The sequence below is a fragment of the Botryllus schlosseri genome, chromosome 9 (genome assembly GCF_051294905.1).
Source record: "Botryllus schlosseri isolate E-star chromosome 9, Bs_hap1, whole genome shotgun sequence".
In the NCBI taxonomy this organism is placed as follows: domain Eukaryota; kingdom Metazoa; phylum Chordata; class Ascidiacea; order Stolidobranchia; family Styelidae; genus Botryllus; species Botryllus schlosseri.
The window spans coordinates 20,428,694-20,450,129 of NC_137244.1; the positions used below are offsets into that span (position 1 = coordinate 20,428,694).

A 21,436-nucleotide genomic window follows, 5' to 3' on the forward strand; every position below is an offset into this window, starting at 1 on the left:
GTAAATACTATTTTATTCAAATCCAAATTTTTCGACGGCAATAACTCCGCTTCCACTGGTTGAAAGTGAACCAAATTTGTTGAGCATCGTTTCTATAGACAGCGTAACACTTTCATGGAGTGAACAGAAAATTTTTAAATTTTTTAGTATTTATTTTTATGTAATAAATAGAAATTTATTCTGTAGCAAAGCGGTTACTGGCTGGAATTGAACCAAATTTTGTGTGTAGGCTTAAATTAGGCAACCCAACAATTTTATCAAGTAGCCAGTACGATTTGAGAAAAAAAGTCATTTTTGAAGAGCCCTAATGTACAGATTAGGATTCAACTACCTTATTTATGAACCGTGAGAACCAATGCAATTGCTGGCTTTAGGTGTATAGGATGCATATAGAAAGTTTTGTAATGTCTGCTTTCACTATAGTATTATATTACCACAGAACAGTTAAATTTAATAAGTTATGATTTGGCATGTATGTATCTATAACATGTAACTTATACATTGAAAGGCATCATCATCCAATCAACTGAGATACGCTCACGCTCATTCTCCAGTAGCTATAAAAATTGCATTCCATTGTTTTCTCATTGCTAAGTGGGCATTTGGCAGTCTACAGAGCAGCGGCATGAAAAGCAGGCAAATAGAAAGAATATCTATGCATGCCCCTGTGACACCATCTCTGCGCGTCGATCGCTGGCGAAGTTTAAAATTGCTTTCTCCCCGCCCGCCCCCCGGGTTACCACTTTTGTTTACATATGTGTTTGAGGTCTTGTTATTTCAAGTGCTCGCATTATATCATTAGCGGGGCCATACAAACGTCCGCGTAATCGCATGATGGTTGTAATTCGCCTTACCGTAATTCAATGATCCTTGTTTGCATATGTGTGGTCTCAGCGGTCTTTGAGCTTTCTCTTTATCCGAAGCATTACAAATGAGGATAATACCTGCAATTACGATTCGGCATCTATGCTTTTCGGATTGACTTCAATCGCTTTCTTTTTGGTCAATTTACTTCTATAGCGCTCCCGATCAGAAAGTTTCGTACTGCTAACTTTTTCGGCGCGATTCTCTCTCTGAAGTGCCCGCGTCGAGTAATAGCCGACGATTATTAGAAAATACGCTTATTTGTAATCTATTCGGTGTAAATATGACATGTTTCGCGTATCTCGCGCGGCATGAAACATGGCGGACCACCCGTGTCGGAAGGCGAATATCGTATTCAGCCAGGCGTTATAATCGGCGCGGGTGGCTGTTTACGTCGCGGTCACGCGCACGCGCCAATGCGACTTGAGACAGGCCGTTTTTTTATGAAAACAAAATAACTCGACCTATTTTGAAATGCGTCACGTGTTGGCGAAAACAGCCATCTGCTGTTTTTTAAATAAAACCGGCCACAGGTATTTAGCAACAGCACAATTTCTTCACTTATACCCCCAATAGGCATACCTTGCCGTATCGGCTATACTTAAAGCGCATAGGATATTGTTTGTCGACAATTTGTGGGCACACTTGCTGATTCACCTGTCCGCCCAATGTGTACCGGCGTCTACGCTCTGTACACACCATGCCCATGGCCCTAAAAAGGTATAGCCGGTTGTGTCTGAAGCGAAAGTAGGAGCAAAGGTTGATATCGATACTTGCCTGCGATTTGACGTTGAGGGATCGAATTTCTGACACAAGTTAGATATTTCCAGAGGTGGTCAGTAACGAAGTACTTCTACTTTTCGAAATGCTTGAAGTAGAATTTGCCTACTCGCACTACTTATTAAGTAGTTATGATTTTAGACTACTTCTACTTCTGCTTGACAGTTTTCCGGCAAAGATAGGCGTGGAATACCTACTTACTTATATATGAACCACCACTCCTATTTTTACTTGAGTAGAAATCCCGGCGTTACTTCTACTTCTACTTGAGTAGCAAGGGTGACTACTTTGACCGCCTCTGGATATTTCTGAAGGCTTCGCATTGAATGTACGATTGTGCAATGTGCAACTGTGCATGCCTATTTGTAACACGGTCTTCCAATTTTATTACTATATAACGTAGATTGACTTCACCATGTCGTTTCAAACGAGTCCTTGCTTTCTTTTCGTTGCATCACAATCCTTGTTGTAGCTTGAATTGACGGAAATTGCTAATAAAATGATGTAAATGAAATGGAAATATGTTTCGATAAATATGACTGTGTTAGACCGTTGACCGACATTTGAGCATTAGATACTTGAGCATATGACTTTATAACCCTAAAACAACCCGATTCTAATCAGAAAGGTATCCCACACGCACACACTGTAGTTTCACATGCTATATTATGTGGCATGCTCAATGCTCATTGCTCATGTGTCCACAGACCGTCTTGGACATGGGTCCAAAATACTACCAGATACAGTTCTGCAAAGCTATAGTTACAGTCTTCAAGAGGGTGATCATCATTTTTTTTACCTTCATAACACCACAGTATTGCGACACAGTCCAGCGGTAGGATGTATAGACGAAAGGACTTGGTACACATACTGTCTATCAAACAATATCTCGTATACAGCATCGCTCGTAGATAGTAATAAAAACAGAAAAACATGGGACATACCAAATTTTTGAGAATTGCTTGGAGACTTTCCTATAAAGTCTTCTGCGCTTTACTCTCTTCTACGCGTTACTCTCCTAGCTTTATTTCGGCCCCGATATCGTCGACTGTGGGGTCGTTCGGTCAGAAACCATCGGTCATAATTCTCACCTTTGTAACCTCGCGAGCCGCTCGCACGGCGTCGTTAAGTTTGACACTAAAATTGTACAATGTACAGCCGCTGCCGCCTTCCCCGGATTACAATAAATCCGCCCTCCTCGCCTTCGCGCTCACTTAAACCTGAAACGTGGACGCTCGTGTTGTTATTTGCATGACTTTGTCCGATCAAGCGACGCGCGCGAATATCTCCGGCTGTACCTGGCAGTAGCGCCGTTGATGAAGGGTCTTTCGCCTTGGGAGTTGTGTATTTCGCGGATTCTCACCCAAACTTATGGTGTAAATCAGATAAACGGTAATTTCAGCTCCCAAATTGTGCTTTCACACCCTTCCAATGGGTGAAATGAGTCAAATCGTGCATTTTACACTTGAACAGAACCCACTATACTACCTGGGATATTGGCCAATCCCCATAAGTATTGGTATATTTGACCCATTTTCACCAATTGGAATGGGTGTGTCAGCACAATTTGGTACATGAAAGTGCCGTCTACCTGGTTTGCACCCTACGCTATGACGGAAATCTGATAAATACGCCAATGGATTTGCAGCGCACGGACTCGTTCACCTCTGTAAATTGTGTCTTGATAGGATACATAATCACATCCAGGAATTTGACTCACGCGCGGCGTTGGTATAGTCTATAGTCGGGTCGTGTTGAGTATGCGACCTTGCGAACGATACCCGGGAAGGCACCTGGCCTTAATCGCGTGTTCGGTATTCTTTCGATCGCGATCTGGGGTTAGCGTCGATTCAAGGTGAGAAATTCGATCGGGGAAACGTGTGTCCTCGCTGCTATAGTTTACGGGCCGTCATTTTAACCCTCGTATATACCGGGAAACCTTAGGGAAACCCGATGGCCTCGATTAACTGAAGCTTCTATTACCGATATGAAAGTCTCGGACATTCGCAGATACCAATTCGTACTGTATTTCGTACTGTACTTGTCAGCATTTGTTGTTCACAACTTTAGAAGGGTCGTAATTCCATTCTGACGGAATGAATCGATCAATCTTTCTGCAGCAAAACACTGCATTGATGTATGGATCGTCCCGTATTTAAAACGCTGTTTCAACAAAAAAATGATAAGTTATGACTGGTTCCAAATCCGACACGATGATATAGGCGCAAGAGAAATCAGAAGTCTATTGCCATTTGCATCTCCATGACTATGTGAAGCTTCTTTGTTTTGACTAAAATTAAAAGCTGTGCACGAGAGAGATTTGTTGGAATTGAAGACGAATGTTGGGAACAATGCAATGTAGCCGTTTCAGTCAGATATATATTAGTATAAATATGCATACTGCATAGCAAACGCATTACGACGGGGATTTAATTACAAATCAAATTTTTGTAAGTGTGCCGCAAGTGTTTTATTATTTTTTTAAGTGTGCCACAATCCAAAAAAAGTTTGGGAACAACTGCGCTAAACCGTACTCCGACGGGTACGTATAGAAAGCGCCAAACCGTCGGCAGATCCGACTAAATCGCCTGTCATCGACGCTTACTCTCCGCTACATAATTTCACGGAATGCATTCGTAATTCGATACTTTATATTATTTGGATGAGGTCATATAGACCGGTTGACCTTGTTGGGGTAGATTGTCACCGATATTCAAGTGAACCCATTCAAAACGCTGATAGATTTATCAGGCGCTCCGTGTGAAACGCGTCCGGGGCGCGTATTTACAGGAATTATCTGCGAGACATGTGCTCGCACGCCGAATCTGAGCTGGCTGGGACTGACTTCTTGTCGTGATCCGACACACGGTTTTTGGATTCGGATCCATGTCGCTGTCACGTCTTTGAATTGTCGTACGTCCCAATTTTGCACATTCTTTTTAGTTAGGAATCTGAAAAAAAAACATTGTATCAATGCGAAAAAGTATCGGGCGAAAGTGACACCTTTCAAAATCGAAACATGAAAATAACAATTAATTTGCGAGTTATAAATATTTTTAAAATATGGATGTGAAGCCGAACCCACCGCTGAAGTTCTTTTCAAATCATGATGTCGATTCGTATCAATTCGTCTGGCCTTAAAGCCGTTGACAATAAAAATTCAATGGGTTAATGGGGCGGGCAACTTCCTCCGGTCGGCGGGCCTGACATGGGAAAATGAAGTACTCGGCGGGCCGGATGACAGTATCGATACGTTGATCGCGTATTTATCCACCTATATAAGGAATAAGTCGTATTTCATGTAAACCGTAATTTTAAAGAATAGAGACCAAAAACAGCATTTAATGAATTTATTAACCTAATGTACTTCAATAACTTTTGAGGTCGATCAGACATCTGCGGTCGAACAATGTTGTCAACAAGTTCTTGGAACTGTGAGTGCATGTCGGCTGTAGAAAGACTGCACGGGAACATCAGTTCTATCGGAACCGCAGCCTTGTCTTGTTAATGTCCATGGTCGAAAATGTTTCCTCGCAAATGCATGTAGTGTAGACCCGAACAGAACAAGTTGTTTCATAACCATCTTTCTCAGGTTGGCAAACTTTGATTCATTTTGTGATGCATAAAGTTTGTCAGTACTTTCAGATTAGAATTTCACTTTCAGGGTAGAAACTTTCCACGGGCCGCTCAATATCCCGTCGTTGCCCGCCTCTGGGTTAAATAGCTGTGTGCTGAATGAAATGTCAGTGAAGTGGTCAAATTATGCACCGTTGATACTCGAGTAGAAGTCGAACTAACGTAAAGTAGCGATTTCAGAGGAAACTATTTTTCCAGGCCTGGTTACGCCTAAAAACACCGTAAACTATTAAGTAAAAGTATAGTCTAAAGAAAAGCAAACTGCTTGAGTACGCAGTACTTCAATACCCCTAGCAAGTAGAAGAACCTCGTTACTGCTTAGTATACTATAGCAATTTGTATTCATAAGGACATCAAATACATACCCAATAATCAATATATAGTATACGGCAGTATGTCATTCACTGAAAACGTATACCGTCAGATATTTTCATTTCACGCTGCCGATAAAAATCGCAATGTATTGGCAAGTTGAAACAAGCCAATGATGAATCGCAATATTCATCACTCGTCGACCGCTTCCTCTCGAACGAAATCGTATACAAGTGCAAGCAACTGTGCTCCGTCTTGAGATATACTGTATCACCCATGTCGCCGTGGGGCGTCGGCCGGTATGGCCTACGGGTAATAGGATTACCTCGCATGACCCACACGGGTCTAGTGGTATCGTTATTAATCATAGTCGGCACGCGACTTCTGACAAGGTATAAATAATCCAGACTCGCTCATAAGGCGCCAGATCGCACGCGTTCTACTTGATCGCCATTGAGATCTGACTGATGTATTTTTCGGCACACACACAGTATCGTATTGGCCTACGCCTTTTTGTCATGCCCCGCGCGATAAAAAAGACTAATGAACTCAAATATCAGTTGTCACAGTCTTGGAAAGCATGAAATTTTTCAGTTTTTCCAAATTAGATTAGAATCAGAATAATTATAGCTACACAAATTTAGAGTAGTGTTAGAATTACTGAATTCGCCAAAACTTGGACATTGGATGAAATTAAGTTCATATCAAATCTGAGTTCTCATAAGCATTAGAATAGCAAATGTCTGTACAACGCAGGGGTCAACAACCTTTTTGAAGCCAAGAGCTCTTTCTTGGGTACTGATTGATGCGACGGGATACCAGTTACGCCTGCCGTTCATCCGTGATCAGTTGGAATTTTTCACTTGGACATGCAGAGCATTGAGCAGGGATTCCTCCCCTTACCAAGAACAGAAGACTCTCGCTCACTGGGACTGACACCAGCGTCTCCGGGCTCCGTTGCGTTGCCGCGCTGTGCGCCGAAGCGCCGATCTCCGCGTCAAGACTAGGGAATATTAACCAGATTCCCGTTAACGGCGTTAAGCTTCCGCGTGGACGAAAACGAGCAACACCCCGATAGAAAACTGTGTTCGTATGTTCCTTAGGATCGACTGACCACTGACTAGTGACCATTGTACAACTGCTGCTCATATGAAACCCTTCTCCGCTTCGACTTTCAAATCTCTCATTTGAATATTTGCTATACTGCGACCGCGGGCGACTCATTTGGGTCTACCACTAGCCTGGGTGGTGGGTAACCCCTGCTGCACAGTAAGCTTGGTTCGCTTCGCACTATACAGTTTTCCTTCAGCATTTTCAGGATAACCAGGAATTAGATCAGAATTGAAATTCGAGCATATGGAAACATTTCACAAATTAGATTAGAATTACACGACCGTCACTTCGCTCTAATTAGTCCAATTATGCAACTAGAATTATCTAATTGTGTAAGTCTGGTCACAGCAGCTGTCTCTCTCGGGTGGCCGAAACTTTAAAAACTTAAGATAACAACTACGATGGTTGCTGATATTTGTGCGATAGTTTTACAATCAACTGACCCGATAATAAATGTCTATTGTCCGAACGAGATCCGTTTTACATCTAAACCCGTCCTGAATATTTTGCGTTGGGTTATTATTTTGGGCTCTCGGATTTTCGAACACAGTTGAAAGTTCAGGTGTGGCTGCGAGGAAGTGCTTCTCCATAGGGCGCTGTGACGAGTGACGCGATAAACGCGTTGGGCTCGAGTTACTATGAAGTTTGCGTGGTATTCAACCGCGCGCACCCACCACTCGAAGATGAGGCTATATACAGTGGCTTGAAAACTTGGAATTTGTTGATTTTGACTTGCGCTCAAAGTCTGGTTTTCGCTAATCGTCGGGGTATCAAAATTCGGTTGCACTTCCCAGCCGTGGAATAGGAATACATTTATGAACTCAAACACCAGGGTCATCATGTATTAGTCTCGTTTTTTTAACGAAAAAATGAGTTAGGCGAGGAGGCAATCCGCTTTTAACCTCTAACGAGGTGAATTATAGGCTCTTTTCTTTGACCGGGTTTGTTTTCTCGCTCGTAAATCTTATCATTTCCGATTCGGATTGGTTTCCCCGGTTTCGTATTGATTGCATTTCTCGAATAACGGAAAGGATTAAATGTTTACTCCTCAGCATGGATATACTGTTACAGAAGTTATGAGCTGTTGTGCACTACAGCAGTGCGTGGCTCGCTAGGGTTGAAAATACCGCGCCGATGGGTGGCATTGTACCGCACGGGTTTGAGGATATTCCTGCTCGTTACGCAGCTCAAAGAAAACAGTTCTTATTCACCTGCATGATGCTATGCGCCTGGAAACACCCTATCACATGTATCATCTGTATTCTATGACGAAGCCACGCTTGAGAAAAAATGAATTAATTCAATATTAATGACCTATAACAGTGGTTCTCAAACAGGTAAATTTCGAGAGACGTTGGGGGGGGTGCGAAAAATGTGGAAGTACTGAAGTATACCAAAAAAACTACATGCGTAAGCGGATATAACATACTTGAATACTACGGAAAATAGAAGGATAACCTTACGAATGACGTTTAGTCTTTAGGGAAGGGGGTAAAGATATGTTGAGCTTGAGAAGAGGGCGGTGAGTCAAAAAAGTTTGGCAGCCACTGAACTGTACACTTTGCTGCGCACTGTATATTCTATTGCCGTATGTGTATATTATATGTTATACACGATCACAAACTTATGTGAAAATATAATATGCCGTTAAGAAGAGCTTGGTATATTTAAAAACATAAATAGGGATATATTTCGTCGTTTTAGCATACGGGATGTAAAATTGTCCCATGATCTAAAGTGGGGCCCGACCTAATTCAACTGTTATGGCCCGGTTAATTAATTTGTTAGTTCCTTGCCATTAGCAAGCTTTAATTACGAAGTATAGGTAGTTCTATAATTGGAAAATCAACTTTTTGTATCGTATATAGTAATTGTATATATCACGATTATTAAAATCCGATTATGTAAATCTATCTCTGCAACCGCTATTGAAGAGGTCAACGCGGGCAGAATAACAAGGATCGCCTCAAGTTCAGCTCGGAAGCTTTTAGCCGTTTCCCACAACGCATACCCCGCTACCGCCGCACCTGGCGCGAAATATTTTGAGCGCGTGTTTTGATTCGCTGACTGGTCGCACGTAGCGATCATTGGAATAAGCTGGGCCCCCGAGACGTACTGTTGACTTTCGACATGGCTTTATAATTGCGAGCGGGGATTTGCCATGCAAGACCACCTTGCGCACGTATATACCCTCACATCGCTTTATATTGAGAGATTGAAAGTTTGTTGGGGTTACTTGACGCTGTCACGGGCAGTTGATAGCTCCAACGGTACTTAAGGATTAGTACCATGGTGGAAATTATAACTGGTATTGGAGGGGGCCGCACTACTTAGTGTTTTGATAGCTGGGTGACTCCTTAAAGTGGAGAATTATACAAATTGATGTTTTGGCTATCTCGGGGATAGTATATAATCAAGCACACGGGGTAGATAATGAATGAAATGGAATCCAGCGTTTATGGTCAAAGAACACGAGCTGCTGAAACAGTCGCTTATCAATGGTAAAGTTCCCTCGCTCTGCCTGAGTTTTAGGCCGGTGTGAGACTTCGTTCCCAAACTGTTTCAGCTTGTGGCAGAATTGTAAAATTATAAAATGCTGACAGCACACTTACAAGAGAAGAAACGTTGCTTTAAAAATATTATTTTCCCGCGTTAATGTGATGAATTTGCATGTTTGTTTATACGAACTAGGGATATCCTAATGTAGATATCTAGATATCCCCGATACAAACATACGACGAAACAAGGTTGCAGTGTTGACAAACACACCCGCGTTTCGTCGTCAATTTCAACCAGTTGCGCTCGTTTACAGCTTTTACTAATAGTTAAAACAGACAGGCTATGTTCACATAGCCACGACGATACAAATGACTATATAATTTTGATTTCTTCTTGCACCCATCAAGGAATAGGATTGAAAGCGAACAGCTAAAGCTCGTCATTTTTTTATATTACCGATGTAGAAAAACCGGGTCGATTCGTAAAGCAATCAGCTCTTCATCATCTTCTGCCGAAAGATTGCTTGATTCATTGACTGCAAATGGATTAACTATACGCATCTTATGTTAACGACACATTCTGGGCAGTAATGTTGCAGACGATGCCCATTATATTTGCGGAAAGATAGCTTGTTTATGAGCTGATTCATTAAGAACGATAATGAAGCAGAGACATGTTTCGAGACCTTGGTTCGTTTGAAATAAGTATACCGTACGTTTCCAAAAGGATTCGCGACACACAGTTTAGGGATTACTGTCCTGGACACTATAATTTGGACATACGACTAGCCACTAATCCTGTGGCGGCAACTTCTCCAGTTGGCGGGCCGGATATGGGAAAATCAAGTATTTGCGGACCGGATACCTGAATCGATATATTAATCGCGTATTTATCCACTTATAAAACGAGGAAATCGTATTAAATATAAACTATAAATTTAAAGCGTAGAGACCAAAAACAGTATTCAATTAATATATTTGCGTAAAAGTTCTTCAATAGCTGTTGAAGTCAATGAGACATCTGTGGTCGATCAATGTTGTCAACCAGTTTTTTCAACTGAATAAACTGTGTCCGCGGACCGCATTATTATTAAGACACAATAACATAATTAAGACCGGATACTGTCTGCTGGTCGCCCAAAATCCAGTCGGGTGGCTGTATGTTTCCCGTCCCTGACATATAGCGGTAATTTAATTACTATACTCCTACGCCAAATATATCTGGATATATATTCGACGCGTCGCATGCCCATGGCGATTTTGAACTTTATATTCGATTTCGATAGTTGCTTATGAAGTCCACGGAAATTTTGTTGTTGGGATTCGTTCGCCACCCGGTCTGACGTACCCGCGCATGATTGTCGGGGTGTGTTCGCAAAACATGTCGTCGTCGGAATCATGATCGACCGCATAAGCAAACAGAGACGGTCCGCCACGGGTCGGCTTGTTCCTGGAATTTGTGATTGATCGCAGACCCGGTATAAAGCGACATTGTTTGTTTTACGGAACTAAGCTTGCATGCTGGTTGAGAGTGAATGATACCTTCCCGGGTATGATATTCCGTATTTGCATTCGAAATATGTTGGCCGATCGCGTATGGAAGGTCGAACTCTCGATAAACTTTGAGGTGGAACCGCACGTCACACGCCCGTATGATTGCTACTGGGGTGTACTTGTACACAACTACTTAACCTTAGGTGATAGGGCAATTGCGATTGCTTACATGTTTATGTTCCGACAAATGTCAAATTTTACAATATTTTACTGGCGCTCTTTAATTATAATTAAATTACTAACCTGCGGTTTGATGTGAGACACGTGACTGCACGGTTCGCCAACTGAATACGGCTACGACTTTCTGATTGCTCCGTAAACAGCCATATCTATAATTAGTTGGCGACCCGAACGCAATATTTATTAAATTAGGTCTTAATAAACGAAAGCTACGATCGCACTGATTTCAAAACTACATATTATTATATCGTCAGGACACCGCAACCCCCCTAAAGTGCCCTTATAGGTAGGAAACCAGCCTCGTTACGGGCAATCAGAGCTTCGCGATTCTATGACCTTGACCATTGACCATAAGAGATACCGATTATGGCGCCCCGCGGGGCGATCGCGATCGTTCGTAACAGCACTGTTTTCCGACTGCGAGGGCGATTTAGAGAATATTCCAGTGCCCTGACCAGATAATAATATATCTTTTCGGAATCAGTGTAACTATAGGTTTACTGAATCAAGTATTACAGTACCAAAATGTTTACGAGGCTACCAGAAGTTGCTAGCCGTGACGCCATCTTCAACAGTATATGTATTTCGCGTGCTTCGAGATCGCGCGATGGGCCATTCATAAAACCGTCTCTAATCCACAGCGTGTTAAATGTAACTGCGATAATATTCTGTTAATCGCACTGTTCCTCGTGGGAAAAGACTTACGAGAAGTGACCAGTGATCCGATTACGTTATAAATCCGCAGGAGATTCAGCACCGGCTGGGATATTGAGAGTGCGAATGAGCATGGTTCGGTTTGGCGATTTTGTTAGCACCATGACAACGAGTCCGTATACTTTCGATTTATCAAATTGCATACCTCACAAAATCGCTCGCTGACAAATATATCTATTCAATCTCAAATGACGACTCACTAACCCTGGCCAAAGATGGCGACTAAAATGGATATAGGATGACACAAAATAATCGCCAGTTGTTTACGGGTTATGGTATATTCATCATGTACATATTTTAGTGATTCTAGTATTTTGGGCCTTCTGTTAGACCAGTGGTTCTTAACCTGGGGGTAATTACCCCCAAAGGGGTAATTTACCAAATTTTTTTTTTGGGTAGGGGGGTAATAGACATTTTTTTTAGAACTTGTAACGCTGCACTGAAATATTTTGAGACGTAAATATGAATGTAGGCTAACTTTTATTTCTGCGCGCTTGTATATATTTTGTTTCACTTAACACACCATGCCTGCTGTGATTTCATATTAACCACTAGTGATTATGAATAACAGGGTCGAATGTAGGGTCATTGAACTTGTTGCCGTGAAATAGGATTTTCTGCAATGGTATCTATCAAAACGAAGTATCGAAATAAGTTTGCGATTGACAATTACATGAGATGATGTCTATTATCCTCCCTTTTGTCTAGATGTGACCACCGGATAACACAAAAAGAGCTTCAGCCTTCCCATTGACATGATATTTTCAACAGGAATTTCAGTGTACATTATGACGTCACGTTATGATGTGATATTATGATGACGTCACGTTATTTTTTGAAAAGGGGTAATTGCATCCCATCATTTTCTTCTTGGGGGTAACGATATGAAAAAGGTTAAGAACCACTGTGTTAGACTATAAGCCGAATTCCAAAGCCATTTGGCCGATCGTACACCATTCAAAATGTATACAATAACAGACTGCAGCTTGCATACTCTTGCTCTACGATAGGTCAGCACCACCACCAATACGGATAAAGTGTGGTTGTAAGCTGGAGAAAACTTCCATTCACTGTGATGCCAATGCCAATAGGTAGGCTATACCCTCGACCTGCTCGTCGGCCCAAATTGCTCTGTGATCCCAATAAAGGCGTCTGTATCATCCACAGAAATGAAGTCAAACGTGACTGCGATAAATAAAATATATTTTTTCCGTATGAAATCAAAAAATAAGGTGCAGGCTTAGTTGCTTGCCAATGCCGCGTTCTAACGAAAGGTATATATACTATATACATGTTATTTCGTTAACTTTTAATAGCGACGTAACATTGTTGAGATTCAATCTCGGTATGAACATGAGATGCATTCTTCACACACCTACATGGCTGCATATTTTACAGGGTGTTCGATGCAATGATCGACGGATATTTTGATACAAAGCTTCACTCCATCTCAACAAGAAAACATCTATGTCAAATGACATTTTATTTTACGAAGGATGTGTCTTTTCAATGTCATGCGTCGTAACCCTGCCCTGGTATGGATGTTGAATAGTTTTGCATTTGCACAAGGGTCCTATAGTCTGGACAGGTAATTATGTCTCGGCGTTGGAATACCGACTGTAATCCATAGCAGGCTCACCTGCTGCGGTGGATAAAGATCTTATTCCGCCCAAGTGTTATGTGTTATGTAAATCTGATCCTGCACCGGCTCCTGGACCTTACCAACTGGCCTACGTCATATTATTTTAAAAATATTATTAGCAAGTGCTTTTGAATCTCCCATCTCTGAAGGAAATCGCTGGTTCCAACCACTCGATTGCTTCACTGACATTATATGTGATACTGCATTTTCAATCTGTCGAATGCTAGGAATGTTCTACATTTCTACCACCCGACCGCGCTGTTACCAGAGATGTGTACGTCGCTGATTACACGCGACATGTATCAGTCACTATTCACGAATAAGTGACAATCAGTTTACGTTCGCACAAGTGTTCATTTAATTATTATTGTTATTCTACGTGCAGTGTGCAATGCTAAATCACGGTACTACAATACATGTTCATTGGCCGCATATTTTGTGAATTTGTGATTCCATTTGCTGTGGTCATCGAAGGATTCGCAGAGTTCGTATTCATGTAATGACGCGAGCGATCGGTGAATTCACATTCATAGGGTTATTACCAGTAAGTTCACGCGACACGCAGGTATCGCAAGATCAAATTCACGCATTCGAGGCCCGCGCTGATAATAATTGGTCTCCGTCCGGGTACGAGAGTCTTGCGATAGCCAACCGCAGGGTTGACAGACAGCTTATAATAAAAACACCCTAACAGTGTCGAAAAAGGGCCAAATTGTTCAATAACGTTGTTAATGATACGTAGTACATTATACCGTTAAAACGTCAATGACGTAGCAACTAGGGTTGGATTATCCGGATAACGGTGAACCGATTAACCGTAGGTTTTTTTCTATCCGATATCCGGATATAATTCTTCCGGTTAACCGGTTTAAAGGGTATCGTTGCTAATGCGTTTTACACTTTTTAGTATGTTTCAATAACTCGTATTATTATCAGTGTTGCGCGCGGCCAATTAGCGAGAAGCGTGTTGCCAATTAGCGAGATTCGTCGTGATCTCCCGCTGAGATGATCGCGTAATTATGCTATTGATTGCCGCGCGCTGGGCAATCGTCGCTGGCCTGATTATCGCGTCTTCAACAAGCCTAGTTCCGCTGGCTTGAAGAATCGTATCTGCAAAAGGCCCTGTGCAGTATGCACACTATACCATCGCTGACATGTACAATCGCATCTGCATTGGCTCGGTGTCCACGATATCATCGCTGGCCTACGCAATCGCATCTGAAATAGGCCTGGTACGAAAGATATCATCGCTGGCTTAGCTATCGCGTCTCGGGCCCAGCATGCGTTAGCTCGTATCTGTCGATGACTTGAAGATGGAGACAATATGCCGTTGAGTGTGTGCTGATTAGCGATTGTGATTAAAGTGACATCGCTTGCAAACATGTTTCGTGTGTGCACGCGTCATTGATTTCCGTTGATACTTAGTTCGAAAGAAATAGCAGCCGCCCATTTTATTTCAAATCCCCCTTGTTTTTCGGCTGGCTACGCGCCTGATCACATGAATTTCTCAAGGAGGAATTAGAGCGAGCTATCACGTCGGCATCAATTCCAGTATCAGCGACTCGTCCTTCCAGTACTCCAAACCTAAACAGAAGAATGGTCCAAAAGGAATGAAAAGTCTTTGAAGCTTCTGGGAAACGACATGCCAACCTTTACACTCTCTACGAAGCGCTGCTTACTATTCAGCTCACTTCTGTGGAAGAAGAAAGAGCATTCAATGCATGCGGACTCTTTGTTACAAAACTCGGGTCCCGTCCACAGGACTATACAATTTATGCACTGTGCTTTATAAGGAGGGCGTTGCAGAAGCAGTGAACATTAAATTTGCGTGATTTTTCCCGTATTCGCTCGTACTGCGCGTGTACTCGTAGATCTACAATAATACTGTGTAATGATTTTACGATCCATTTTGCATGCAAACCTCGAGAAATCGATTGTCTCACTAAGCAGTTCTTATCCGGTTAACGGGTTAGATAAATTCCAAATAAACAGATATATACGTTATCCGGATAGGGAAAATTATGAATATCCGAACTAACCCTAGTTGAACCATTAGTACATTACCCATAGTCAATCACTGGGAATTCCAGATTTATATTATTAATACTTCTGTATATGACATCAAATCCACTACAACTGTGAATAGTATTGTAGGTCGCCGAATCCAACCACAATAACTGATGTTATTTCAAGCCTTTTCCAACTGAAAATAAAATCGTAAAATAAAACTTATACCCTTATCATAACCCTAACTGCTCATCCAGTTATGTCATACTCATAAATTTATTTAGCTTATGGCAAAACACTACAAAAACTGAATTGAACGAATCTTGTGTTCGAGAGGTAAGGGTTGCCTGATAACTATTGATAAAGAGCTGTCTAAAAATTCCTAAAAACACTTTTCAGTGTGATAGTATGTGCCAAGTGCCAACTGCTTCCAAGAAGAACCAAATATTGAAAGATAGTCAGCATAGGGCATATGATTCCCACGAATGATTTCACCACTATTTTTCCGGCAGTCAAGGTTCAACATATCCGGTATGCGTTCGCTCAATTTGGCTCATCATTGACATAAACTTATGTAATAATGCAGAGAACAACGACCACTTTCTGTTAGAATTGGACAGGATTCGGGCAAAATATATTTCACGTCCCCTCCTTAAAAACAATCCATATGTCTACAGCCAATCTAGAATCTCCCGAGACCCACTTCATTCTTTCCTAATGGGTTCGCTTTAAGCCTACTTTTCGCCGTTTAGGTTAATCCTATCTAAATTGGAGATCTTTCAATTGCCGCACACCTCACTTACGGTTGTATGTTAGAAGGATAGTCACCGCATGTACAGGAACAACAGCTGTAACTGTTTAAAGGTGCTCAAGTAGGTTTTGGACTAGTTCTACTTTAACAGTTTTCCAAGCGCAAATGCAACTACCTTTTTTAAAATACTGTTAAGTAGAAACCAGTATTGCCATTGGTTTGCATCGTAGTTATAACTGAAATCGTTATTGAAACCGGGTGCTGTAATTTCTGGTAGCTACTATAATCTGCACCTATTTGAAGCAACTGTCATTCTGCGTTACGACGAAGGTCCATCTTGGGATTTCGAATACTCTTATATGCGATTGACTAACAAACCTCTTGGAATTCTGGTCTTAATCTACTTCTTTAGACTCATGTACCTTTGAGATCGTTCCTTTCCTACTTGAAGTATAGTTTGTTAAAAATCTATAATTCTACTTGTAATTGAGTAGAAATAAATTCCATTACTTCTACAGCCGTGTTTGTGTTAATCTGCATTTATAATAGAGTATAGCCAGCCACATAGTAGGCGTATGGCTGTTGGCCTATTACATTTGTACCATGACTTCATTAGCCTTGAAGCAACGTCCGCCATTTTGCCAAATTTGTGCTACAGGTATGGAGAACGCGCCCACTCGTAATGAAGAGGTCTGATAAGATTTATTTAATTCATACTGTACCGATTTAATACTAATTACACATCTTCTTGTGATATGTTATTATTATAGTCGTTATGAGTGTTTAGTCTTGTGGTATGTTCGATGAGTGGCTTTGTATGCGGAAAAAGTCAAGTGTGTCGTACTTGTGGAGCGGTCGTCGCCAGTGTTTGCTGTAGACTTGTAGTCTGCTTAATGCTGAAATTACCTTGGAAATGAAGTTTCTGCTTTGCGTCAGCATACAAGTATCTAAACATGGGGTCGCCAACTCAAACCGGCTCGCGGGCCTCTTTCAAGTTTCGTAGAGGACGCGGGCCACATGAATTCGATATCGAGATCAAAATAGGCCACGCGGTTTAACACCGCGTCAGTACAACGCCGTGCGTTCTGACATGGGCGATGGGCATAGTTACCACGAAAGAAAAAATATATTTTGATAACTAATACAAAAGCAACAAAAATATCTTGATCATCACTTTCATTCGATTTTGAACTATATGATCTGCGCACGATACCTGACCACATTTTTCAACGACTAAAGAATAGATATTGGTGTTAGCTAGACACGGTGTTTGCTGGAAAACCATCGTCTCGTGAAGCTTGCTCAATGCTCATGTGGCGAAGCCCTAAGTCGTTTCCTAATTGTCTCGGTCTCGGCAGTGTCACCGCCATTATGCGTCAAGGCAATATGCCTAATGCCCATTCACACCAGCTAATTCTTCCTCCATGGAATGTTATTACCATCGCCGAGGCCGTATCAGCTAGTGAGGAATAGTGGTGGTCGGCGCAGGAGAATAGCTTATTTTGAACAACGACAACAATATTTTTAAACAGATGAATGAATTTCAGTACTAGGCGTTCTTCCGAAATCTGAAATCATATCGCGGACCGCAAAATATCACCTCGTGGGCCGCGTGTTGGTGACCCCTGATCTAAACCTAGAATCTGTGACCATTGACTCATGTTACCGTACTGACACATGGACTTAGAATAACCAATATTCAAAGGGGTTTCTTGGCCCTTTGCGACTCAAAACATAGAAACAATTGTCTCGGAGATGAATCCAAGCGACTTCCTAGCTGAAGGTTTCCACATTATCGTAAATCATTTGTCATGCGGATTGATCAGTGTTGACAGCTCTCGACAGTTAAATACGCAATTATGGAACGTGCTCCAATTAGAAAAACATTTTAGTAGCACTTGCTCAGACAGAATGATTATGTAATAGCCTACTCTGCCTAATTTTGAGAGGCAACTGAATCTATGTCAGCAGTTCATATGGCATGAAATTTGTTTAACAATGCTGTTACGTCACAGATTCGTCGTGACGTAGACGTAGTGAACGCAAATGACAAATGTGCCTTTCTTTGCGTTAATCTCAGTGAGTAACAATGTATATTCCTCATTCAATTAATGATGCGTGGGGTCACTATCACCATTTTAATTCAACTGAACCACACTACGGGTTGTCAAAGTTGTATTCAATGCTTACCGTAACCATCCGCTTTTCCCAAATCCGTAGAAGTGCCTTTCAAAACGTCACAACATCGTCACATGCCAACTTACAAGCACTAATATCCATTATACACTCGGATGATGTTTTCAATGGCTTTATCTCAGGCGCGCGATAACTGTGGCCGCATTGGCATCAACATGGGTGGCAACTAAACGGTAGAACATGTCATGTACGATCGTAGGTTTTCTGAAATGGCGACACCATGTACTGATGCATGGGTGTAGGTGTAGCTCCTATCCATCATGTAGCACCACCGGCGCTGTTTCGGATAGTCTTACATTTGTCAGACCTACAGCAAGTAATCAGCAGCTGTTGGTTTTCATCAGCATGGTGAAAATATCACGGTATTCGTATTCTGGGGTTTCGTATACATTACGGTGTCCAGTTGCATCATTCGGTGAACCAATGTGCTTCACCTTCCCGTTTCTCGCTTGGCCAAGTTGTGTAGGCCTACGTTACAGTCACGAAAAATACATTTCTCTAGAGAGCGTTAACTTTACATGAGGGTCACCGACAAGTAGACTCTCAAGGTCAAAAGCAAGTGCTCGCAACGTAAATGTGCCACCCGTGCAGATGTTTTTACAATATATATTACATGTATAAGAAATGCCATTGACCTGTCACAATAACGGTGTAAGATTGCATTTGGAATAAATGAATTCCTTTACGCCAACTGGTAAGAGAAAATGCTTTCAATAACCAGTTATATTCGCTACCATTGCTGTTGCGTACATCTTCACAGAAATTCCGCAGAACGAAAATCAAAACAGGCATGTTTTCACTGTTACGTCACTACTTCAATTGAAACCTTCGCTGACTGAACGTCAAAATCGGCAGAATCCATCAAGTCACTGATATTCAGGCATTGGCACAAGAGCAAAGGAATCAAAATAGGTGCCTGACATGTATATGTACACAGCGTAACGATAAAACCACGAGGCTGTGTGAACCCATATGGCCTACTAAAAACTCAGCCATGGTGAACCAGGATTCATAAAAAAAATATCTTAACAAGTGAATTAGTGACACCTTACAACGATTGGACAGGATATCCAAGACTGGAAAAATTACTCCACGTGTAATTGAATACCAGAATGTGAAAGCGATAGGTATTGTGATTCGCTAAAACTGAGATGACGTGATGCTGGATGTGTATTGTGTAGCCTACTATATAGTACTCTTATACACTTCAGACGATGAACATAGGTCAATGAATTTGTTTTCATGGACATTAGAGGGGCAAAGGCAATGACCGTTATATTTATTAAACGTGCTTCACTATCACTAGTCGGTTATAATTCGCTATACAGCTGTTATGGTATCAAGAAATTCATAGATATATCCGTACAGTTTCTGTTGTCGACACCGTTTCTTTTGTGCATTATTTGCTAAATCGTTTGAAAATTACGACGCAATTTGTTTCGCAAAGGAATTGAGTGGGGCAATTTGTAACGTAACTCCATTTTCGATGACGATAAATAATCTTTTCATTCTTCGATCGTTGAAGAAAGTTCGAGATTCTTCTGCTCGAAATATAATATCCCATATCGCTTTATAAAAGATTCAGATTAAAATTCGTACATACCTCTGACTGATCTCAACTTGCGTGTCAATTACAGCTATCGCTCTAACACCGTTTTCCGGGGAAATTAGACATTGTTGAGTATTATTTCAATTGCACATAGGCCTATATATGAATTTTGAGCAATGTGAGTAGCCTAGTTGGAACTTGCAATATGTATCTGAATTGCACATATGTTTTAATTGGGCTGCGAAATCATGCGAAACATAGTTCGAAAGTTGTAAATTGTTAGGCCTACGTTATTGATGGAATGTTCTCTAACCTGTGGCGAAAATCAAGCTTCGGGTTCAGCGCCCTTTGCATTTTATCAATGTAAATCTATATTTTCCAGAATAACGATTTTTTTCAAATCCGACAGCTGTTTCAGAGCAGTAGAGTGAGCTTTAAGAGATAAATCACATCCACTCTCCTCAAACATTTAGCGGATAACGCTTCTAAGGATATTAATGTATTTGTTGAACGAGTCGAAAGGATGCCAATTTCAAGTAGTATTGCATTGTGGGTTTCTAGTATTGTCCTTAACGCAGGGCCAAGTCCCAAAGCAAAGGACAACATTTGAAAAAATCCAGTCAAAGGGAATTTAAAGCATACACGGTCTACTATTTTCTTCTCCGTTTTCAGTGTGCTTCAGACGTACGTAGCGGAATTCACGTAAGCTACACTTGACAGCCTCACATCATATGGCGAGACCGCACACGTCGATTCTCAAATGCCACCCACGTTGAATTAGCACCTATATGTTATCGCGATTGTCATCAGCCTGATGTGCATATATAAATTTACATTTGTCCCCTTACGCAAACGATGGCGGTATTCCAGATTCCAAGCGTCTGATTGCTAATGGCAAATAATACTTTCTTTGCAATCAAATGCCACCACGTTGAGAATACACTGTTGTGGACACCGGAGATCCAGGTGAAGAAATATCGACGGCATTCTTGAAATTCTGTCACATACGAAACTATAAATGGTGATACCAACGTGTTGCTAAACGCCTTACGAGTATTACGCGAAAGAGAAGTAGTCCGCTTTATAGTGTCAGCTGCTTATTATTGACATTAGTAACCACATATATTCGCTTGTCTCGGAGTGGTGTACACGTTGATGGCTATATTTCGCCGAGATATTCATAAAAAACTGTTGTCAATTGCACTATCAAGCATTCCACCACAAGAAATGTTCAAAATTATCTACGGTATTGTTATGTGACTTGTAGTTCGTCGACCTAACTGATGATTAAATGAATTAAAGATTCCCGGTGGCAGTTATCAAGTTTAATTTAACCATCCCCTACAGTTCGTAAGTGATTAGTTTTTATTTGAGGTATTATTTGTCAAATGCTACAGTCGACCACCCGTAGTCATCCCGCTTTCAGTTGGCCTCGTAGTGGTGATATGATTATCCAGAAACAAAACAGCGTTGTGATGTGGTCTGTTAAATTTACGAAACTCTCTCTTTGATTTGTGTGTGACCTGTGTCGTGATCATACGCTATTACGAAAATGATTGTTTTGTTATTGGATACCGATATTCAAAATAACCACGGACTTGGGAAGATGATTTTGCCAAAATGTCATGGGATCTCAAGTA

The 21,436-nt window shown here is 41.4% G+C and overlaps 3 protein-coding genes across 8 annotated transcripts in view; 1 reads left to right on the forward strand and 2 right to left on the reverse strand.

Annotated features, from left to right (window-relative positions):
* Positions 1–13,725, forward strand: part of LOC145447155 (serine/threonine-protein kinase ULK3-like) — a 29,966-nt gene extending 16,241 nt beyond the window's left edge. For 4 of the 5 annotated variants that reach the window (XM_080325569.1, XM_080325568.1, XM_080325567.1 and 1 more), the window contains one exon: positions 13,050–13,725. In XM_080325569.1, the coding sequence (XP_080181695.1) occupies positions 13,050–13,066 (17 nt within the window). In that variant the 3' untranslated portion in view covers positions 13,067–13,725. The remainder of the gene's footprint in view (positions 1–13,049) is intronic. The other variant, XM_080325570.1, reaches the window with a different exon arrangement.
* The window catches only part of LOC145445955 (E3 ubiquitin-protein ligase rnf168-like), a 306,333-nt gene that overhangs the window by 36,858 nt on the left and 248,039 nt on the right, over positions 1–21,436 (reverse strand). The gene's annotated exons all lie outside the window — the stretch shown is intronic.
* LOC145445958 (putative gamma-glutamylcyclotransferase CG2811) overlaps positions 1–21,436 on the reverse strand; it is a 112,368-nt gene that overhangs the window by 31,267 nt on the left and 59,665 nt on the right. The window lies entirely within an intron of this gene.